Source organism: Apodemus sylvaticus, chromosome 6 (assembly GCF_947179515.1).
Source record: "Apodemus sylvaticus chromosome 6, mApoSyl1.1, whole genome shotgun sequence".
In the NCBI taxonomy this organism is placed as follows: Eukaryota; Metazoa; Chordata; class Mammalia; order Rodentia; family Muridae; genus Apodemus; species Apodemus sylvaticus.
This window is the reverse complement of record NC_067477.1, coordinates 65,328,760-65,352,804: the sequence shown is the minus strand read 5'-3', so window position 1 is coordinate 65,352,804 and position 24,045 is coordinate 65,328,760. Positions and strand designations below refer to the sequence as shown.

Here is a 24,045-nt window from a genome sequence, read left to right as displayed (position 1 = left end):
TACCCGTTGTAAGTGTAACTGTTGAGAACGAAAGCTTTTTAGTCTTTGGGATGCTTGATGTCTTTTAGAGGACTTGGAATTAAGTTTAGAAATTACTCACGCCAACAATTTCTCTTCCCCCTTTTCATTAGTCGCAGAGAGCAAAGCAGGGATTTCTGGATTTCTCTCAAGTGGCTACGCGGCACCCTTCTCTCATCTTAGGAGGTAATTACGCGATAATTAAGCGCCTGGCATGGCTCTTTTTATCTTGTCTGTAGTGTGGAGTGCTGTGATCACAGTACAGGCTGCCCAAGTTCAAGCCCTCGTGAGGATGGAGTTCACACTCGAGGGCTCCGGCAGGCCAGCCTCTGCTTCGGCTTGTGCTGTTATTGTTGGTGTCAATCCGAACAAGCCTTACAAAGAAATAGGTGGACTGGAAAGTGAGCCTACTATCAAAGGAGATTAATGATTTTGTGATCTCAAGCAACTGTGGGGTGTGAAGTTGCATTTCAAAGCTTCTTACAAGGCAAACAAGCCATCAGCTTTAAGTTCTTAGAAACAATATTTTAAAAATATCTTCACAAAACACAACACAGCAGCTACCCTGAAATACTCTCAAAGCTTCCCCGGCAGGAATGAATTAACGCCCCCCCCCCCCCAAACCGACTAAGATAGCTAAGTTTTGTTTCTCTGTTAATGCGAGGGTTCAGAGTCTGTCGTAGATAACTTAATTTTAGCAGCCAAAGTTGCTGTTTTATTCTTATTCAACTACTTCTTGGATTAGAAAAAAATAGGGAATTGATCATTTAATTTCAAACCAGGAAGAAAAAAAAAAGACTAAAAAGAGGCACAGAAGGGTTATACCCCTCCTCCCCCCCCAAAAAAAAACTCAAGTAAATATTACCAGTAATATTAAAAAAAAACCAACACCTCAGTTCTTGGAATAGTGTCAAGTTACCTACCAGCTTTAATTGAATTCCTTTTGCCACATTTTACTAGTTACACATTCGTTTAAATTGGAAATGAAACCATTTTAGTTTAATCATATCCCTGCTTTTCTTTAATATTAAATTTCAGAATTTGTAAAATATCCCATTCAGAAGACCTATTTTGGATTCTAATTAAAGTTCTATTTTGGATTTTGAGTGAAAGAGAAAAACAGAAATTCTTTGTCGTTAACATGTGATTTATTTAAATTCCTTAACTGCAAATGATCAGGAACATATTCCACAGATTCAAATCTTGTATTATTTTTGTTATTGAAATCAAAATATCTTAATTACAAATCACATCGATAAAAATTAACATTTTAATTTGTCATTTTAACCATCACTTAAGCAATTTCGGCTGTAAAGAAAAGGAATAAACCATGCAATAAATTAACATCGAGAAGGCAAAGAGGAATAATAATGGAACCCGTTTGTCTAGAGCTAACACCACGTCCAACTGTGGAAAGTGCATTAACACTGGATGAACCAAGAATAGGATGGCAATAACTAAATGGCCACAATTGGGACTTTGGAACTCCAGACCAAATTTTGAAATGCATTTCTCATAACTTCTCTCTCAACAGTATGATCCTTCCTTTTTTTCCCCTGGGTTGGGGGGGATCCTTTAAATTGTATACATACACAAAAGCTAATTTTATACATGTGACCTCTGAATGACATGACCATGATGACTCTCTGTAAAGTAAGGAGCAGAATTAGGGAGGAAGGCAGTTCCTGAAGAACTGGATTTCCAGGGTAGGTGGGTAGAGCGGACAAGTGTGGAGAGGCATCCTTGTAACTCGGTCAGGCAATTTTTGAAAATGTAGCACGTCTATACCTAGCTATTACCTCTACGTGTTATGCAAAAGTGAACGAGGTCTTCACATCTGGGCACGGTATTAAGTCCATAGACATATATATGCATTTCATTTAAAGACGTCCGCTCTGCTCTCTGAATGTTAGGTGAAAGCAAAGGGCTCCAATGTGCGTAACCGGTTTATCCCTTCCTGCATCACGGCAGTGCTACCGATCACTACTCTCAAGAGCCTCTACTGTGTACTTGTTTTCTTTACCATTTCCATCTTTACTGAGTTAAGAGTATTGCCACAGACCTGTAAACTCCGGTAGTGGGCCTCAGGGAGGAGGTGCAACAACAACAACAAAAAAAGCACAAACAAGTATTTTACAAAGTTGACCATCTTCTTTTTAAATAAGCCCTGCAGGGACTAGAATGTGTCCACAGGGGAAGGAGTGAAAGGGAGAAAGGGAAAGAAGATTTTCTCTATGTACATTTGTGGATCATTAAACGTTTCTGCTGGGGGGGCGGGGAATGTTGGTATGTATTTGTGGTAATACACACAATGAGTGTTGAATACAATAATAAAGTAACAGTCCTCTGAACTGGGGAAAATTGTGCATGAAAAATAAAACTATTGGGAATTGTATTATGCGGTTGGTTTGGTGTGTGTGTGTGTGTGTGTGGTTTTGTTTGTTTGCTGTTGGTTTTCTTCCCTGCTACCAGGTTGGCCATGCAGACAAAACCCTCAGTTCTGGGAGCTAGGAAGTATTTAGCACGGGTCTGGAATACACACCTTGGTAGTAGGCCGGCTCCAGGGCTGAGGGCTCGATGGGGCTCCTCGTGGCCACTGAGGCGCTGCCAAGGGGCAGACTGGCGGGCAAGGTGGCGCCGTACGGAGAGTACTGAAGCGCCTGCTCGTATGCCTTGAAGTCCAGCTTGTGCTGCTGCTCGGAGGAGGACATGAGGTTGTTGATGGAGAAGGGGTGATTAAAGGAGTAGTGGGGGTCCCCTTTCAGGTGCAGCTGAGATTCGTGGGGTGCCAGGCCGTGCGCCGGGTGAGAGGGGGGTACAGATGCCAGCGCCCCTGGCCCGGAGCTTATGGGGGGCGCAGATGAAGACGCTGGAGACTTCAACTCCGAAGCGCCCCCTGTCGCCGTGGCCCCGCTGTGGTCCAGAGTCTGGGGGCTGGCGGCGGGCCCGGGTGCCGGCGCGCCCTCTAGCTGGCTAGCCTTTCCGTGCACACCCCGGTGGAGGGGTGACTCGGCGCTGGGGATCCCGGGCCCTGAGGGGTCCTTGCGGCTTTCTGGGACCCCCTTGGAGCCGCCGGCCCCGCTCCCACCTCCGGCCCCCGGCTGCTTCTCACACTTGAAGCGCTTTTGACGGCGCAAGTAGCAGCCGTTCTCGAACATGTTGCCGGAGTCCGGGTGCAGCGTCCAGTAGGAGCCCTTGCCCGGCTTGTCCGGGGATCGCGCCACCTTGACGAAACAATCGTTGAAAGACAGCGAGTGGCGGATGGAGTTCTGCCAGCGCTGCTGGTTCTGACGGTAATAGGGGAAGAGGTCCATGATCCACTGGTAGATCTCGCTCAGCGTGAGCATCTTGCTGGGCGCCTGCTGGATGGCCATGGTGATGAGCGAGATGTAGGAGTAGGGGGGCTTGGCGTGAGGGTAGCTGCGCTTGAACGTCTTGGCGTCGCCGCCGCCCCCCGCGCGGCTGCGGCCCAGGTTGGACGGTGCGTACGCCATGGGGCTCATGCACGGGTTCATGGCGGCAGCGTAGGGACCCAGGCCATTCATGGAGGCCGCGGGCTGTGCGCCCATGGAGCCCATGCCTCCCGGGCTCAGTGCAGCACCCATGGCCGTGACGCCCGCCGCAGTCATGCTGTTCATGGCGCCTGCAGAGCCCCCGGGCATGCCGGCCACAGCCCCGGGACTCAGGCCGGCCCCTAAGCCCGGGTTGGCGTAGGACATGTTGAAGGAAGCCGGGGTCATGTTGCCGCTCGTGGTCATGGTGTTCATGGTCATGTAGGTGTTCATGGAGTTCATGGAGCCCAGGCCGGAGTTCATGTTGCTGACGGGGACAGAGGAGTAGGCCTGGAGCAGAGACAGCGAGGGAAGAGGCCCCGAAGGGCGGGGTTAGTAGCGTGCCCCAGAGTTTGGCTGGCCTGGGAGTGAGCCATGGGCGAGCTAACAACATTTCTGCAAAGCTCCGGAACTCCCCAGCCAGGGTAAACTGTTAGGTGCCCTTCCCTGACTACGCAAAGACGGCTTACACTGCAGGGGGTGGGGGGGATCCTAGCGCTGCAGCGGGAAAGATTAATGCTCACAGAAAATATGTCCCCGGGAAGATGCATAATCGCCTTACAAGCCTGGATCAGGGGCTGGCTTCTAAGGACCCTTCATTTCATCCACCGCTGGCTCTATCCAAGTATCTACCCCAAACCAGCCTAAACAACTTGCCTTTTGGCCCGGTCAATTTTAAAATTCCGAAAAATAGAATTTATTTCTGAGCCCCCTGCTTCTTCCCTTCACCCGAACGGGGATGTAGCTTCCACACAGGCCTGCTTGGGTGATCAACAGGGCACCAGCTAGGCACCCACCCTGTGGAGGACTGGCAGGCGACGCTGATCAATCGCACAGCGGGATGCATAGTGCTGGCTGCTGTAAAACTCTCACCCATTTTTGGCCTATTTGTCAAAATGGACACCCCCCCCCCATACCAATTACTCATCTCCCAGAAACTGGCTTTGTCTTAATAGTCGGTGCTAAAGATGACGTTCCGTTATCATATTTAGAAATAATGCTTTCCACGTACTTGTGACAAAGCTAATATTTTAAAAGAGGTAAACTTATCAGTTAAATAAAGTTCTGGGAAAAACAAAATAAAAAAAAAGCTGTACACCAGAACAACGCGGCGCATATAATTAACATATAATATAATTAACGCGGCACTTTACCTGTACAGCTCTTCTCGCCTATACAAAACCTTGCATTAAAGACTCTGATAACACAATTCACACACACACACAGATACACACAGATACACACACACACACACACACACACACACACACACACACACACACACATACTGTAACTGATAGCTGTTACTGCTCCCAGCAAAGCCTGGCCTTTGAAACTACACGAGTAGTTCGGAACAATTTAAAATTCCCAAGTGAAACTCTACTTACTTTCTCTTAATGCTAGCCTGCTTCCTAATTCTCAGCTGTGAGATGTAAGAAAGCTCTTTCCATAGGGGTCTTCTCTGGTGGGCCGAGGTGACTGCATCAAAATTAAAACCCTGAAAGTGGTCTAAGCTCCTACTAAAAATCATCAGCAAGCGATATCTCCATCAATAGCAATCTAGCGAATAACAAGGTGGCTAAAAAACAGAAGAGTCCTGACATATAACTGCTTATCTGGTAATCTAACAGAAAATATTGACGTCCTTAAATTTATGTTCATCAGTAAATGTAACTCCATTTGAAATCATAAGAGATGGATAGATTTCAAAAAGAAGACTAAAAAAGATATAGTTCTCAAAGAAACACAGAAACGAATAACTAAATCGCCACGAAGGTCTTTTCGAATTCTGTACTTTTCTGTACAGATCTTAAAGTACTTTGGGATTTATTTCTAGCCCTCTCTCCAAGATCGCACGAGGCTTTCTCAGTAAGCGTTTTCGATAACGGTAATTACACTTTGGAAGGCAATCGGCAGCTATTTCTAGAAAATACTTTTAAAAAGTAGTGGCCCTGCCTGTACCTGATTTTCCTCGCAATGCTTTTGTGCACAATGTAAAATAAACCCAGCGAACATGCCACCAAGGGGACAATGAAGAGAAACAGGTTCTTGGCCCCGAGTTCTGGAAAAAGATTCTGTTCGCACTAGCGCCACCCAGCGGTCCTAGAGACGAACGAAGATACACTTTTCTACAAACGGCTTTTGAAGAATAAGTTTTATAAAATTTAGAAATCATTCATTATGAAAAAACTCCAACTTTTGCGGCAGATTATTTGTATCCAAAGACATCGGCTAATTAAGTGGCGTGACTGAGAGGCCGCCCGGTAAGCGAGCACCGACTCTCTTAGTTGCTCCATAACTCAAGCCAGAGCCCGCCGGCCAACCCACGGCTCCCGGGGCCGGGCTCTGGCTCCCGCTCTCTACCGGGCAAACACAAGTGCTTCCCGGAGCCGGGGTTTTCAAAGCCCAGAGTTTCCTAAAAACTCTCCGCTCGTTGCAAGCGCCAGGATCCAGCGGGCAGGGGGCTGGCAGAGAACGGCGTGGGGGCCACGATGGGAGCCGCGCCTCGGACGAGCCGCCCCCACTCCGCCCGTCCCAGTCCCGGCAGGAGCCCACCTCGCCCGGGTCTCCCCGGACACCGACTCTGGGGACGCCCCTCCGCCTCCCCGCCACTCACCTCCTGCGTGTCCGCGTAGTAGCTGTTCCAGTCGTTGCTCTCATGCCCTTCCATCTTCACAGTCCCTAACATCCTGGAGTCACCCTGACCGACACAACCATCCAACCCCGTGCGGAGCGACGGGCGGGTGCGCGGCTCGGGGCGGGGGAGGGGCGCTGAGCCGCGGCGGTCACCGGAGCGCTCGAGGGCCCAGCGCCACCCCGGCGAGGAGGAAGCCGGGCGCTGCGGGGCGCGGCGTGCGCGGCGGCGGCGGCGGCGCGGCGGGAGGGGGCAGCGCCAGGGACAGGACGGGGCCGCGGAGCGCGGCGCCCGGCAGCGCCTCCGCGGGAAGTGAGCGGGCGGCCTGTGCGAAGCGAGTGCAGTTGAGCTGATGTGGATCTTACGTCGCCCGAGTGCCCACCTCCTCGTCCTCTCCCCATTTGTCCGCCGCACAAAGACGCTCGCACCTACAAAGCCCGAGGTGCACCTGTGAGGCGGCCGCCCGCCAGTCCAGCCGCCGCGCCTCCCGCCCCGCCGCGCCAGCGCCGCGCGCCCCCCGCGCCCCTCCCGCCACCCCCTCCCCCCAAACCTGGCCCTCACTTTGTTTACAAAGCAGTATAATTGGTTTAAGCCTCGCGGCTAGGGAAAGAGGAAAATGGGGCGTGTGTGTGTGTGTGTGTGTGTGTGTGTGTGTGTGTGTGTGACCCCCTTTGGAAAAGGAAAAAAGAAAGAAAAAAAAAAAGAAGAAGAAGAAAAAGAAAAATAGGCGGTGCCTGGAGGCTAGGCTAGGGCTCTCAACCCTAGCTGTGCTGCTGGAGAAGGACCGGGGTGGTGGCGTCAGAGCCCCAGCACAAGGATCATGCTCGCTGAATGACCCGAGTTCCCTCCTAGAGGAGCTCACCACCCTCTGGACCTGACTACGATTCCGTTCTTGGTCCACTCGGCTCCTTTGCTCCCCTCATTCCGGTTCTTGACCCAAAGTTCAACCCTGGGAGACCACCCCCACTTCCCGGGCTCCGTGCTTGGAAAAGGGAAAAGCCCCACTTTTGCCTCGTCACTAGAAACCCAGTCATCTGAGTCAGCCGAGCTGAGTGACGTTAGGCCGACCTGGGCTCCTGGCTAGCAGAACGGAGGCGCTGCCACGAAACTCGTACCTGCGGCTAAGAGCAGGTGAGTCACAGCACCGTTTTATATTTTTATGACATAACTTTTTTTTTTTCCGCCTCAGTCCACTCCACTCCCCTTGTCATCTGCAGCGATCAGAAAGAGGAAGAAACTGAGCGCAGATGTTTGTGTGATAAGGCAGGCGGATCCTAGTCAAGCCTGCCTCTCTCCTGGCCGGGCTCCTCCTCTCCCCCCCATCCTCCCCCCCCCCCCCTTCTGCTGCCTCCGGGACCGAGCTGCAGGCGACCGTCTGGTTTCTGATAGAGAAAGGTCAGGGGGAGGGGACATCTCCCGAAACACCGGCATAAACTGGGAGTGTGTGGGCCTGGGTGCTGGAACGCATCTGCCATGCTAAACGAGGTGCCAGGCTGAAGCCAGTCAGTCCACAGTAGTGCCTGGTCGTCTCTGAGCTGGAAGAGATGGGTCAGGGTATCAGACTCCTGGTCCTGGGTAACTGGAAAATTCTCCCCAACTCAAAGTCTCTTGCTTCCTTCCAATTCTTCTCCGGTAGTGCTTGCCTTCGTATCCAGTGGAAAGAGACTAAACCAAAGAGATTAGGCTAGACAGAGTTTGCCATAGGTTTGGAGAAGGTGCTTACCTCCGAGTGACTTCTAGTGTTTGTGACCATGTATAATACTTCCTGCGTTTCGAAGTAAGTGTGACTGTGCGGCCCTCCCTGAATGTCTTGCTCCAGCCTGTAGGTGTGCTAGATTTCCTTTAGAAGCAATAAAATAAACTTTAAAGTCACCAAGAGACTAAAATATTCTTGTTTTGCAAAGCTGTTTTTTTTTTAAGGTAATTAATCTCATTTGAAGGAATGTGTTTTTACTTGTCTTCCAAATAGACACTCACCCCCACCCGGTGCTTTGTTCTTTTAAATCTTTCTTCCTTGAAATCTGGCTAGAGAATCAGGTTAAATCCTTGAACCAAATAAATCTCTTAGATCAGCAGGAGAGCAGAGAAGGTGAAGATGTGTAGTTTAAGGAAATAAAAAAGATAAAAGCATTGGATTACAATTCCTTTTTGAATAAAAAGTGTGTGAGTGAGTGTGTGTGTGTGTGTGTGTGTGTGTGTAGACATCACATTATAAGCAAAGGAATGAGAGTGAAATTAAATCCTCCTGGAACACAGCAGAACAGGCAAACCTCCCCAACTGCAATTTGCCCCTGTGACTAGAAGTCACTCCCGTCGGGTGTGTAAATGTACCTGTGGATATATCTCAGAAACAAATTCTTTTTTCAACATCCCTACACAGGATCTCCGTTTCATTTGTAAAGCACAGGGATGCTTAGCTCCTCAGTTTGGTTCTGGGGACTTCCAGCAGGACTAAGTAGCTTCCTTGTTCCTTCGTGGTTGAGTCTCTGATGCCCTCTTGGCTTTTCTACAGCAGCATGACTTGGACGTCTCCTGTGGGTAGTAACAACTTAGTAATGGCTATATATAGTGTATAACAAGTTGATAACTTGGGAGGGGGACCGTCATGTGGAAGGAGTTCATTAAAATATCACATGCCCTTTCAGCCCATTTTCCAAATCTCCTTTGCTCCCCCTTTCAAGTCTACTTAAAAGGCGTGAGACCACATGGAAGTTTCTCAAAAGCATCGTCAAAATCCGAGAGTGGAGGTACAGAATGCTCGCTTTAAAGCCCTGATCCCGGAGTTCTTGGGTTTGTGGCCTAACGGCACAGCGCCTCCTGGATGTACTTTCGCGCAATACCGCAGGGCTAGACAGGACTGAGCCGGGGAAGGCGGCCGGCAGCACGGGCTTTGATTCAGAGTTGACTGAAGCCACGAAGAAGGAAAAGCAGTACTTCGATTACTTCTCGGCACTTTAGTGAAGGACTTTGTGGACACCTAACAAATTCAGTTGGTGAAGTTGTTTAGTGCACCAAGAGGCCAGTTCCCCCCAGGTTTAAAAGTAAAACAGTGGGGGGTCACTTCTTTCTAAGTCTTTGACTTGGCAACCGCCCATCCCCCATGGCGGCGGGAGGGAGGGGGAGCGAAGGGCTGGCTGCTGCCTTCACTCTGGCTAGTTGGTACCCAGACAAGCAGTTCAAGCATCCCAAACCTTGTAACATCTTTACCCCAGTAGTCCCCCTATGCCAGAGTGAAAACAGAGCAATTAAACCTGCCTTCAGGTTGGGTGGGTGGCGGGGGACAGGGAGAACACAAGAGAAGGGAGCCACGTGGTCTCTTTGGTGATGCCCAGGCCGAACTTGCCAGGGTCAGGGTAGTCGGCCACAGCCTAGGGCGCCCCAGGTAGCCAGGGCAGTCGGGAAGGTGGGCTGCGCTGGTGTTCCAGTCGGTTTCAACAGAGGAAGCGGCTCTGTCATTCCCGGAAGCTGATCCAGCTATGGCCTTAAGATCTGTTCAATGCCCCACCGGCAGCACAAGGTCCCTTGACTGGCTCGTCCTCTTCAGCCTACCCTTCCCAGAGCGACTTGGGAATCCCGCAGGTAATCACAGGACAGAAGGGCACAGGGGATAAAAGGCCGCAGGATCCTGAGATTAGCTGGTGCCTCTTCTGTCGCTAGTGACCTTCGCTGTTTTGCTGAACTAAGAGGCGGACAGGGAGTAGGACTTTGAGCCTGGACTTCCCCTGTAGTGCCCGCTGGAGTCTCAAGAGCGCTCCCTCCTTGGATCTCCCTTGTCAGCCCCCTTTCCTCGTTGCTGTTACCTCCCACCTCAGGGCTGTGGCCAGGTCAAGGCCGCTGTGGCCTGAGCCATGCCCGGTGCCGGGTGGTCCGAGTTCCTCCGCTGGGCTCCACCCCCTCACCAGATAAGAAGCTTAAGTCCTCCTCCGGGGGTGGGGGGCGGAATTAGACTAGAAGCAGCTAAGACCTGTGGTCTTTAACTGGGTTCAAAGCCAGCTTAGACTGAGACCAGCTGAAGGCTGCACCCAGAGGGCTGGGCTGGGAGCACCCACTTGCACTTGCTATGCGGCGCCCTGAGGGTTCGCGGTGTGCGAGACTGGGGAGGTAGCTTGGGTGCCTTCCCAGGGCGAAGCCAGCTCTGGTCTCCCGTGGCCCGGTGGCCCTAACCAGTGAGCGCCACCACTACCCAAAACAAGCTTGGTACCAACTCAGGGCAAACATTCGGGTTCCTGCTCTTTCGCTGCTCCTCTTTTTCCTTTCTATCTTCACACGATCCTTTTACTCTTTCTTCTGCCATTAAATCTTCATTAAGGAACCAGTTCGCCGCCTGCAAGAAGTCCAGTCTCCAGTTGGCGAGAGCTCTGGGGCCACCTGATAGGCCAAATCATCTACTGTTCTGGGCCCGCACACCTGTTCAGGTGTGCCTTTGCGCCACACATATGCGCATTCAGGGCTTTCGGTTGTTTTGTTAAAAAACGAACAAAACCAGGCATTGAGTTTGTCGTTCTCTCACCCCTTGAGTTGCCGCCAGGTTTCAGAAAGTCCCCGGAGTCCGTGACCCAGGCTCGTCAGCCGGATGTTTAAGCCGGAGCTGCTCCCCCACCTGGCCTCGCCCGCGGGCGACAAAACCGTCAGTCTGGCCGTGAGAGAGCTTCCCCTTGCCAAGATCAACTCACATTTTCATGTATTCAAATGAGAAATGTTGAGAAGAACTACTTGCCTCTCTGGGCAATCCACAGCCTTGGAAGGAAAAGTTAAGGCTCCCATCTTCCCTGGAGAAAAATTATCTCCATCCCTCCAGGAGCGCTCTCCGTTCCTCTCTAGCACCTCCCACTCCAGGGACGCATCTGGATCCCCCAGGTCCTCTTGAGATGCTTGTCCTGAAAGTTAGCTACTATTTCCATCAGCTGAGCTAGTCGGAAGATTAGCTTGGTCAGTCCCTATTTCCTAACCTAGCCCCTCAAGTGTGGGGATAGGAGAAGCACACTGGCCTTACATATTCCTCTAATTAAAACACAAGAGGGTTCTGAAGGAAGATGGAAAATGATCATTTCACATAAAGAGCTGGAAAATATATTTTTTTCCCCAAGGTGGCAGATATCCTACTGTGTACCACGGACTGAACGGAGGCCTTTGAGGGCCCTGGCGTTTTTTTACACCTGCTGCCCAAGTGTGTGGCCCAGACTTGACCCTTCACGGGGCAACAGTCCAATCCACGCTAAGGGGAACCAACCACGGAAGCTGAGGTCTCCGGAAAGTCAACGAATTTCACCTTTTGCAGCTTAAATGTAATCCTTCCCTAAGGGTACAAAGTAGCCAAATCTTCAGCTTTCTAGTGCCAGCCCTCCACCCCCTCCAATCCACAGGAGTTCCCCATTTCCCACACACCCAGCAGCTTCCCCACATCCTTCAGCACCCTGTGGTGGTTTAGCTTTGCTTATTCAAATGTGATTATCCTCACATTTACATAGTTCTATATAACTGATGGTTTTGAAACAATCAACTAAATCATACCATTCATTTACAAAACCAATCAAAAGCATTTCATGTCCCCCGTTGTATTCGTGTCTTGCCCCCACCCCACTAATTTTGAGAGTAAATAACAGACACAAGTAGGGGAGGCTCAATTCTTTGTCCAAAAATATTGATTGGGGGGCAATATAGGCTTGCTGCCTCTGCCGTTTCCAGTAGCTATACTGGAGTATACTAGAGCTGTTTATCATGGTGATACAGGTTTTGTTTGTTTGTTTGTTTGTTTTGTCTAATGGGTCACAGAGCAAGGCTTAGTTCACCTTGCTTTTTCGGTTCAGTTTGTTTCTTGGAGCCATGGCTTAGGTGGGTTACTAGTGAGATCTGCAGTGCTTCCCCAATGGTGTGATTCAGGTTCCAAGGTGTTCCTGGCTCAGAAAAAGGAAATGTCTGCCCACTGTTAGACATTATGAGTGGTGGCAATCCAAAGCAGCTCCCCAAAATGAGACCTTAGGCTTTCCCCAAGTAACAGAGCATTCGCCTTTAGCTCCATGTCCTGCTGGTGACCTGCTATGCCCTTAACATCCCTGTACAACAAATTGCCCTCACCCAATTCTTTCTTGCTTGTTTCCCCTGATGGTCACAAGCAGCTCCCAGAGTTCCTTCAGAGGAGATCCTGAAGCAGAATTAACCAATCCTGAGACTGGCCTGGCTGGCTTCAGGAGGGAGAGGTTCCTGAATTTGGAAAGGGGATCCAGAACGGTCAGAGGGGCTTCAAGCCTCTCGAACCTGGGTCTCAAACTAAACCATCAGGTTATATCAAAACTAAGTGTTCCCCCTTTCTAGCTCTCTGAACACCGATAGAATCATAGCTGATATAGGTTGGTTGATGTATGGCCCAAACAAATATTTCGCCTTTCCTCATTGTGAAAAGGCTGTGGCAATAGCATATAACAATAGAAGATATTGATTAAAAGTTAACCTCATCAATTTCCCAACAAGCACAAACGTTTTACTCACAGCAGTACAGGGAAAGGTCGGGGTTTAAATAATGTGTTTAAACTGGCAAATAAATAAAGCCGAGCAGATTTCTGAGTCTGAGGTTACACAGGGTATAGAGCTCACTTGCTGTCCGCTGGGTCCCACCCTGCCCTGGCTGGCGCCTGAGTCTCCAGGGCTGCCTAGCCCAGTTTGTTTAGTGGCGGTCTCCTTCAGGATCCTCCCTTGTTCCTTTTTCTCGGTGGGCCTCAGTAAAGGGGGCAGGCGTTATCAGAAATCAGCCTCTATACTCCCACCACTAGGAGAATACAAAGTATTGTGTTCTATCCATCTTCCCGTAATGACTTTTCTTAAAGAAACACCAATCACCAACCAGAGAGTCCTCAACTTAATTTTTTCCTCACCAAATTTTATTTGCCATGCAAATAGGCATTGTGTGTGTGGGGGGGCTTCTTATGAGAGCACAGCACTGCCTCCTCTTCTGAGGGTTCTGCCACTCCCCTGACACATCTGGTGTTCTGTGTCCCCTCTAGGTATCTGTGCTGCTCAATCGAGGAAGAACTGCTTGAAGCTCGGGTACAACCAGACTCACTATATACTGATAGGGTCCAGCAGGTCTGATGTAAATTTGTTTTCCTGCAGATGTTTTTGAAGGTGCAGTCAGTTTGCTGGTTGTACTCGGCTTATCCAACTCCCCTCCTCTCACCAAGCCAAAAATACCTTCTATTGTGAATCTTGGATTCCCTCTGACCTCCCTATGACCACCTCAGCACCTCCCACTGAGAGAAATGGTTTCAATAAATAAAGCCCAGTGAGGAGGTTGAAGGTCAGTTTACACTGGAGCCGGGGCTTCTAAAACCCCCGCAGGTGCTGGAATGGGGATGAGGTAGGTCTCCCTCACAAGAGACCAGGGAAGAACTGAGGGCTAGAGAGTGTGTGTGAAGATTCAGCTGCTAGCTGAGGATGTGCAGGGGGGGAAGTCTGGACCTGAGCATCCTGCTGCTATCTCAGGGAAAAAAGCACCGGGGACTGGTGTGACCTGTTTCTATTCCAAGACCTAGGGACCCTTGTGAACCTAGGAGGGACCAACTGTTGTGGGTGGAGTGAAGCAGGTTGAAAAGCACCTTTATGGAAAGGGAAGTCCTAGAAGCATTGGTACATGAAGATTTCCCACCTTCCTGCTGAATATTTAGTTTTGTGGTCCCTGTGTCCTGGTAAATTCCAAGCAAAATGTCTTCTGCTTTTCATTTTTCACTGGCACTATCATCAAAGGTGGCAACTGAAGCAAGTCAGCGACTGAAGGCTGGAATCAGACATAAATGCCAATGTAGATTCTGCAGGAGGCTGCCTCCCTGTGAGCCTCACTTTTCCCAGTGGTCAAAATGGGCGTATTAGAGTTCACCCCATGCCAGCTGGAAGCAGAGCAAACTGGAGACACAAAGGTAGGAGAGAGCTTCACGGAGGTGCACAGGCAGGCTGGGCTGCTGTGCTGTGCTGTGCAGCAGGCAGGCAGGCAGGCAGGGAAGCCTTGCCATCCAGGTACCAGCCTGGACCATCCCTGCCAGCCATGCCCTTCCTGTGTGGAGACTGGACAGGAGGTCCTTCATGTTTCCTGAATCTTCCTCGACTTCTCCCTCTCTGGGCAGAACAGAACTCAACTAGGAAAGTGGAATGCATTTTCCCTTCCCTAAGCTCCCATTCAGAAAGGGGAAGACATTTCTCAAGAGCTGTGCTCTTGCTACCTTGGGTTCTAGAAACTGTTTTCCCATGCTGGGATCAATTGCAGCTAGTGGGGAGCATGCTTGCTTTCTGAGTGCTTCCTGGGCTAGTGAAAGCCCTGGAGGAAGCCAGTTGGAGGCTTAGATTCAGGGGCACCTCTATAAGAAAAGAGGGCCAATGGGAGAGGAACTGGGAGGTTCCAGGTTCCCTCAGGACCTGGACTTAGGGAGACCTGAGGTGAGACAATCATTACCCATTCCTCCTGTCCTTCCGCTCACCGCACTCCCCTTCCCAAGGCAGAGTTAGAAGGACCTGTTGACCATTCATTTAGAGAACTACCACTTAGATATTTTCTAAAATCCCCAAACCCAAGATGTCATTATAACAAGGTATCTTTATTTGCTGTCTTTAAGATTATTTGATTTAAATTCCAAAAAAAAAAAAAAAATGTTTCTTCCTAGGAGTGTAAGTCCTTCAGAAATGAAGCTGGAACACCGGACTCACGGTGGATTCTTCAAATACTAAAGATTATAAATATTACCTTGTGTGTACAAAAGGCTTAGTGGGGTCCTAAAGCTTAATTAAGAAAAACAATACAGTGTGTGGAAAGAACAAATCGCAAGAGGCTCTCCTCAGGCAGAGTCTCATCTGCTGGGTGAAGATTCATGAATGATTAACCCCTCCCACTGAGGGAATTTAGAAAGGCTGGAGTTCAGTTGTGGATGGAGGGGCTCTCATGAATAATGTCACACAAATTTCAGACAGTGCTTGGGTGGGCTGAGGGTCCTGTGTGCAGGCTCTAATAAGCTTTTGACTTCTGCTTCTCTGGGTAATTGGAATGGAGACAGATAAAATATTTCCTTTACAGGAGAATAGAAAAACAACACATCTTCAAAGTTTATTAATTTTTCTTGGGTCGGTACTGGGGGTGGTGAATAGAAGACACTGGTCCAGCACACAGAAGTCTCTCTCCAGCAGTGATTGCTGGTTAAATGCAGGTTTTGTTTTTACAGCTTACTTGGGGAGAGCTGTTAGTTTTTCTAAGCACCAACCATTGGTTTTTCTAAGCAGCAACCATTGGTTCTCTAAGCTCAATGTTTAGGCTACAAAGCCGGTACAACTGTCTTACATACCTACCTTCAGAAAAAAAGAATGGTTCTGACCTCAAACTCAGTAAAATTCCCACTGCATTACCATGCTTGGAACTATCAAAGCCCTTTGGAGGACTGCAGTGTATGGGGGAATGCTAGATGTCAGCTCCTACCTCCAAGAAAAATAAACCTTTAATTCTCAGCCAAGTACACCTGCTTGCGTGTATCTTTTCTTTTCAATGGTTCGCTTTACTCAGAGGTTTCCCTCTGCTCCATGCCTGCTATTTTTATCTTACCTAAGAACACTGAGATCAGACCAGGCGCCAGACTTCTGAGGCACCCTGGGGAAGAGGTGACTGGCTTGCTAAGGTCTGTTGTTAGAACCACCTCAGAGTTCAAGATCTAGGAAAGGATTGGTCAACATGGTGACCAGTGTTGTGGGAGAAGACTGGAGAAGGCAGACAGTCTAGGGTGGACCTTAGGGAGTAGAAACTGTCTCATGGTATATGCATTTATTTCCATGGGGGTGGGGTGAGGTGGGGAGGATAACAGTATAGAAAACGAATGGGCAGAGATTCTTCTGGATGCTTCTGGAAGCTGACCTCAGTGGGGCATGCTGTGTGGTTTTCCTGTCTTTTGGGCTCCCAGTTGGATTTGGCCAATGAGGGGCAATGGTTACTTCTGTGGCTTTGTCCTCTGTTGTCTCCCAACTGGGAAGCCTCTCTTTCAGTTTAGCTCTCAATGTATGCTTCTAAGCCCTAGTGTTTGTAGATATCAGGTGACCCTCTCTCATTCCATTCACAGCCATGCCAGAGTCAATTTCTTTGACTCTTGTCTTCCCCCCATGCTACTTCTCTTTCCTGTGAGCAGCTTACTGTTTCCTCTGCAGACCTGACAGGAGAGAAAAAGCAGTCTTCAGTTATTTCCTGGGTCATCCTTTGAATATTGAAACTCATAGGGTTTCCGCCTGTTCCTTGTGCTGTCTTGAGGTGGAGGCATGGAGCTTCTAGGGTGGTTGTGCCTTTGAAGGCAAGGCTGCCTCTGGGTCTAGCATCAGAGCAAATTTGGAGATAATCTGCTTTATACCCATTGCTTGAATTTGGTGAAATGCATTTTACATCTTCACTAAAATAATTACAGCCCAAACTAAATAATAATACTATCCAAGATTGTTTTGACCTTGGCTGAACTGACCTTGCTGTCAAGCAAGGACGGAGACTTTTGCTAAGTTGTATTAATATAACCAGACTGTGAACTAAGTCCAGCGAATAGGAAGTGCTTATGCCTTTACATATTGAGAAAGACCTAGCATCGTTGGCTTCTTCATTTCCACAATATTTAGTTTTATCTAGAGTTCAATTCTTTACGCCCATGACTTGAAAACAATTCAGTATTAACTAATGCTAGGTTGGTGATATTATAAGTATTTCTTCATTGTGTAACGGACTGTTCACACTTTTTTTTATCCTTGAAAACATTTGGTTGTTGTATTAGTTAGGGTTTTACTGCTGTGAAGGGACACCATGACTAAGGCAACTCTTATAAGGATGACATTTAGATGGGTTTAGCTTACAAGTTCTGAGATTCAGTCTATTATCATCAAGGCAGGAGCATGGCAGTATCTAGGCAGATAGGGAGCTGGAGGAGCTGAGAGTTCTACCTCTTGTTCTGAAGGTAACTTGCAGAAGACTGGATTCCAGGCAGATAGGATAAGGGTCTTAAAGCCTATGACTACAGTGACACACTTTCTCTAACAAGGCTAGAAAAGTAGCATTGGTCTACTTTTCATCTACGGCATTACTTTATAGTGCTGGGAATTGGCCCTAGGGACTTGTGTATGCAAGATAAGTGCTCTGCCACTAACCTATGCCTCACAGACTCATCTGTGATTTTGTTTCTGCCATAAACATTGTAGATTTTCACCAGATTCTTATTTGCATCATAATTTTGTTTATTTAACTACATAGAATTAGAACTTCATGGTTTCTGTAGCTTAATGTTTACAAGTCTTCACTGCACAAATCAAAATCTTTCGTCCAGTTGAAATGTGTGTGTGTGTGTGTGTGTGTGTGTGTGTGTGTGTGTATGTGCAGAATATAAAGATACACCTTTATTTTCCAAATCTTTTAAACTTTGGGCAGTCTCTAATTATGAAGAACCCGTGTTCTGCCTGGAGAACTGCATTTGGCCTTTCTTCTCTTGAGGCACTTTGGAGGTATGGAAGCTGAGATGTGATGGAAATGAGTTGTATTAGTTAGGGTTTTACTGCTGTGAAGGGACACCATGACTAAGGCAACTCTTATAAGGATGACATTTAGATGGGTTTAGCTTACAAGTTCTGAGATTCAGTCCATTATCATCAAGGCAGGAGCATGGCACTATCTAGGCAGACAGGGAGCTGGAGGAACTGAGAGTTCTACCTCTTGTTCTGAAGGTAACTTGCAGAAGACTGGATTCCAGGCAGATAGGATGAGGGTCTCAGAGCCTATGACCACAGTGACACACTTACTCTAACAAGGCTATACCTCCTAATAGTGCCACGCCCTGGGCCAAGCATATACAAACCATCGTATTCCACTCCCTGGTCCTCATAGGCTTATTTAAATGCATGAGTTCATGGGGACCATACATATGCATAGCATAATAAAAAGTACATTCAGTCCAACCTCTAAATCCCCCATAGCAGTCTTAACAATGTTAAAAGTCCAAAGTTCAAGGTCTCTTGAGATTCACTCAATCACTTCACTGTAATTCCCAAGCAAGACAGGAAACCAGCTGGGCAAACTCCAAACTCTGCATCTCCATGTTTGATATCAAAGTGGTCTTTAAATCTCCAATTCCTTTTTCATCTTTGTTGACTGCAACAAACTTCTTTCTCCTGGGATGATTCTACTCCTTATTAGCAGATTTTCTCAACAGATAGCTCACAGTTCTGGCATCTTGAACATCTTGGGGTTTCCAAAGTAACTTCAATATTACAGCTTCTTGTTTCAATGTCTGGGATCTACACATGATCTTGTGGGTTCCTTCAAAGAGCCGGTGTCACTTCTCCAGTTCTGCCCTCGGTAGCAGTCTAAGCTCAAGCTGATCCACTCCACTGCCACTGCTGTTCTTGGTGGTCATCCTATGGTACTGGCATCTCCAATACACTGTGGTCTTCTGGTGCAACTAGGTGTCACCAATAACCTCTCATTGGCTCTCTTCATAGTGTCAAGCCTCAAATTCTTTGCATGACCGCCTTCAGATCTGGGCTGTTAACTGTAACTGGGGCTACACCTTTACCAATGACCTTCCATGACCTCTCTCAGTGCCAATCCTCAGCTGTTCTTCATGATGTCTTCATGCCTTCAAAGCCAGTAACACCTGGGTGACTCTTACAGATTATCAAGTATAGCTGCAGCATGAGGCTATCTCTGGAAGACAGCTTCTTTGTGCTCTCAGAAAAAAGTCCCCAGAAGATTTCATCTCAGTGATACTGGTCTCTTCTTAATCACCACTAATTTCTTAGCTCCAGCTAACCCGCATTAATTTTCCCAGGAGTCCCTTCTATTCTTGACTCTAAAACCAGAGCCAAATGGCTGAAACTGCTGAGTTCTGTTGCTTGCTGGGCTTGAATCCCCTCCCCCTCCCACAATACATGTGGGAGAAGACTATTACTATTACTATACTATTACTATTACTTTATCACGTTCTGTTTTCCAACTCCTTCACTGCCTAAGCTTGGCTGTCCTGGAACTTGCTCTGTAGATTAACCTTGAACTCAGAGATCTGTATGCCTCTGTGTCTTGAATGCTTAAAAGTATGCACCACCACACCTGGATTTAAGCTTTTTGCTTCATGTAGATACTTCTCTGTCCTAGGTTGGCCTTGAACTCAGAGAACTGCTTGCTTTTGCCTCCTGGGATTAAAGGCTTGTACTGCCTTGCCTTGACCTAATTTTAGCTAGGTGGGATCTTGCCTCAAGGTCACCACTCCCTTGATTCAATTTAGTATACGCGGACACAGAAGTCAACTCCATTCACCTCCTGGTGCCCCCTTTATATTTTTTCCTTTATAAGCTTGGTCTTCATGAGTAAGAAGACTGGCTTCCCAGAAACTAGGATGAGGGTCTCAAAGCCCACGCCCCTAGTGCCACACCTACTCCAGCAAGGTTACACCTCCTAATAGTGCCACTCCCTGGGCCAAGCAAACCAACATGTGAGTTACCATTACTTCCTGTGTATACCAGAGGTGACTTCAAAAGTCATGACAAGAGAATTAGTGGGTAGACATTGGTGAGTCACAAGGATTTGATAATATCACAGAATTTCATTGCCTGCTTGAATAATTTTTTATTCTGTTCTGCTGAGTCAAATTCCTTCTCTTTTAGATAAATCCAAGTTTATTTTAATTTGAAATACCACAGAATGAATATGAAATTACTTTGGATTTTAGATCAATAATCAACATCACTGTGGTTGTTTAAATGAGAATGTCTCTCACAGGCTCAGATATTTGAATGCTTGGTCCCTGGTTGGTAGAACTATTTTGGGAGATATCTCCTTGTTGCAGAAGATATGTCCCTGGAAGTGGGCTTTGGGGTTTCAAAAGCCCAGGCTAGCCTCAGTGTCTCTGTCCCTCTCTGCCACACTCTGTCTCCCTGTCTTTGTCTCTGTCTCTCTGTTTCCCCCCCCCCTCTAATCTTTAGATGAGATATAAACTCTCAGCGACTTCTCCAGCACCATACCTGCTTGCCTGCTGTCATATTGCCTGACTGCTGTCATATTGCCTGCCTTCTGTCATATTGCCTGCCTGCTGTCATATTGCCTGCCTGCTGTCATATTGCCTGCCTGCTGTCATATTGCCTGCCTGCTATGATGGTCAAGGCTCCACCCTCAAAAACTGTAAGCAAGCCCCTAAGTAAATACTTTCTTTTATAAGTTGCCTTGATCATGAAATCTTTTAAGCAGTATAAAAATAACTATGACAAAATAACTAACTCTCCTACCTTTCTGTCTCTCTTTCTTTTGGTAAAAGTAGACCTAGAATAGGCATTCCTAGCACAGGACCAGGTAAGGACTCCCGTGAAACTGTTGTCTCTTTGACCATCAATGACTTACTTATTAAATGGAAATAATAGTACTTAGCTCATGGATTGTGTTTTCTTATGGCCTGACCACCTGAATACTTGGGAGGTGTGGAAACTGATGGGAAGTCCAGAAAAGCGCTTTACTGTTGTCCTAGAGGAGCTCCTTCCACGCCCACGGTGGAGCTATCCTCACGGAGCATTCCCGGGGCATCTGGACTTAGGCGTCCAGAGTGATGAAGCCTCAGGGATGCAGAGCCATTTTCTGCAGAGTGATTTCACTTAGGAGCATTCAGCAATCATTGTGAATGTGTCCTGTGAGGAAGTGAAACAAACCTGCAAGGTAGAATCATTATCCCATCGTGTAGGTGAGGATGAAGAAACACACAACCTACGTTTAGGGAATGGAGGTTCTTCTTCCAAGTCCTGGGACGGCCAGAGGACACTGGCATGATTGGGCTGTTTCTGGGCTCGTCCCACAGAGTTGGAACCTATAGAGCATTCTTCTCTCCTAGCATATGGCCACTTGGCGAAGCCCCCTTCCAGGTCTGGAACTTCATCACGGATCTTTAGAGGTGCTCAGCCGGGATGACTTTGAAGTCACTTGAGCATTTGAAGAGGGTGAGTTGGCAGAGAGTGGAAGGGTAACAAGCATTTGAGAGTCTAAATGGCAGGAATTAAACAAAGCACTTCAACTCACACCGTCAAATTGTCTTCTCTTATTCTTTTTCTTCCTTTAAAAGTAAGTGAAGCAATCAGAATGCAAAGCTTATCACACACACACACACACACACACACACACACACACACGCACCAAAGAGCTACCAACTAATCTAAAACAGAGCATTACAACCCCACCTCTCCCCAAGGCTCCTAAGGTACCACTCACTTATTTGAATTTACTTTCTCTCCCCCAAGATGACCACTGACTTAGGGATTGTATTGCTGTGATGAAACACTACAACCAAAGCAATGTGGGAGGAAAGGGTTCATTTAGTTTATTTTTCCACATCACTGATTATCATAAAAGGAAGTCGGGACAGGAGCTGGAACAGGGCAGGAACCTGGCGGCAGGAGCTGATGCAGAAGCCATGGAGGGGAGCTGCTTTCTGTCTTGTTCTGCCTTCTTTCTTATAGAACTCAGGGCCACCAGACCAAGTACCAGCCTCCCACATCAAACACTAATTAAAAAAATGCCCTAGGGGCTAGTGGGATGGCTCAGCGGTTAAAAGCACTGACTGCTCTTCCAGAGGTCCTAAGTTCAATTCCCAGCAACCACATGGTGGCTTACAACCATCTATAATGGAATCTGATGCCCTCTTCTGGTCTGTCTGAAGATAGCTATCATGTACTCACATACATAAAATAAATTTTAAAAAAGAAAATGCTAGATAATGCTACATAACTGATTTTAAAAAAGAAAAAGAAAATGCCCTATAGGCTGCAGTCAGCCCCATCTCTTGGAGGCATTTCTCAACTGAGCCTTTCTCCTCTCCAGTGACTCTAGCTTCTGTCAGGTGATATAAAACTAGTCATGCAGGCTTCTGTGGAGACTGTATTTTTGTGGTTATTTGTAATGTCAACTGAGTGTGCATCTGTAAGTGGCTGTTTATGCTGATCTGGAATTTGAGCTCTATATAATGGACTCAGATAACATGTCTAGCTTCTCTGTCTAGCTTCTTTGCCCCACATTGCATGTATGAGATTCTGTGTTGATGTCCCTCAGTGTGGAACTGGATTCATTTCCTTTGTATAAGCTGTTGCGATTTATGACCACACATTTTGCGAATTTTGCTTTTAATGAACATTTGGATTGTTTTCAATTTTTAGCTAGATAGACAAAATGACTAAGTTTTAAAAGATTGAAATATAAATGGTAACATTCTGCTCTTTTCCTAAAGAGTCTATATATTCTGTATGTGTCTCTTGCTATACTTAGCTAAGCTGGTGGATATTAAGTATGTGTACATTCAACTTTAATAGATAAGGCCAATTGTTTCGTAGATCACATCAGAAAAACTGAATATTGCAGTGCTCCAGAAACTTGACTCTCATGCCTCAGAGTTCAAATCTCTAGAGCTGAGGTCATGGTGAGCAACATGGCAGCACACTGACAGGAAATATAGACATACTCCTCTAAAAACAAATGATCGTATGTCTGTACAAGGAAAGGTGTTATAAATGCTTCATTAAGCTGGGCAGTTGGCCATTCTGGGAAAAGCAGCTGTTGTAGGTGATGCGTGACCAGACTGCCTCTTGGGACCCATTTCCACCATCCATTGAACTGAGACCTCTCATGAAGGGTTAAGCCGCTGGAACCAGGTCCTAGAACTGATTTCTGGACACTAAGCCTTAGGCAATCCACTGTGACGGGGTTGGGAGTGGAGCGTGTGCCGGAGCTCAGGTGTTGGAACCGGAACCTCCTCGAGGCGAGGTTTGTTGCTAAGCAACACGGGCACCGGTCCTTCCCTCCCTATTTAGCTGGTAGAGCCTGCCTGGGCCTCCTTGAGTGTTGGCAGTCTCTGGGGTATCTGGTCCATCATCAGCTGGGAGAAGTACTGAGCCTCCGGAACCAGGCAGGTAAGCAGGGGCTGTGGATGGGGTGCAGGTGAATCCCTTTGGACTCTGGCAAGACTCAGATAATTAGCTGAACCAGTGTTCTCATTCTCTCATCCTCTTTGGTGGGTTCCAGTTTCACAAAAGTTGTGTCAAACACAGGGCTGACGCGTGATCGAGGCTGGAGTAGTTGACGGGCTTCTGTAGCTGTAAGCTTGAGCTAAAGGGACATTTATTTAGGTGAAACGAGCATGGATTGAAGAGGAACTAGAAAACTTCTAGTAGACGTAGGTGGACTAGGCTTCGGGGAATCGCGATAAAGCGGGCATAGATGGAAACAAGGGTGAGGAATTAAGATGGCTGTGGGGAGGGCAAAAGCTCAGAGTGCAGGGAATTACTGCCATCGTTGACCATCTCGGCCACCCTGAGCCAGGACAGCTTGTTTTGGACAAACTTTAACCACAATTAGGTGAGAATGTGCAATGGAGTTTATCTAGCTAATTTCAGAATAGAGAGCTGTTGGTCTTGAGTTTGGGAGTAAACGAGATATTAAGAGTCTATTGTAAGGGTTATTTGCTACTGAAGACTTCAGACAAAGTAAGTCTTTTTACAGATTTGTATTAGATGAAATTAAGGAGATAGTCTTTTTTTTTTTAAAGCATTCAAATATAAATGTTTACAATTTGCTCTTTTCCTGTTTACACTTTTGAGTAATGGCATGATTTCTAAGCAGTAAGCTGCACAAAGATACAGTCTACCTACTGGAGAATCCTCACAAGTATACAGTTTCAGGGATTTTGACAGATATTCACCTTTAAAACAATTGCTCTAATCAAGATAACTGAATCTTTGCTCTTTCCCCTCACTCTGCCATCCACACCTGCTCTCACCCTTCTAGCTTCCCTGCAGTCACTGAGGTTGGCTTCGTGACATTATAGAGGCAGC

The 24,045-nt window shown here is 47.5% G+C and overlaps 1 protein-coding gene across 1 annotated transcript; it reads right to left on the bottom strand.

The window, feature by feature from the left end:
• Positions 1 to 2,525: 2,525 nt before the first annotated feature.
• Foxa1 (forkhead box A1) lies at positions 2,526 to 6,258 on the bottom strand. Its single transcript, XM_052184709.1, has 2 exons — positions 6,187 to 6,258; positions 2,526 to 3,860 (listed from the first exon to the last, which is right to left on the bottom strand). Exons 1-2 carry the CDS (start codon positions 6,256 to 6,258, stop codon positions 2,526 to 2,528), a joined length of 1,407 nt encoding a protein of 468 aa, XP_052040669.1.
• Positions 6,259 to 24,045: the final 17,787 nt, after the last annotated feature.

Bases quoted from the DNA above. Each gene is read 5' to 3' on its own strand.
- Foxa1 (XM_052184709.1), bottom strand. From the start codon at position 6,258: ATGTTAGGGACTGTGAAGATGGAAGGGCATGAGAGCAACGACTGGAAC. The intron at 3,861-6,186 runs GTGAGTGGCGGG...TCTCTGCTCCAG, and splicing joins ACTACGCGGACACGCAGGAG to GCCTACTCCTCTGTCCCCGT.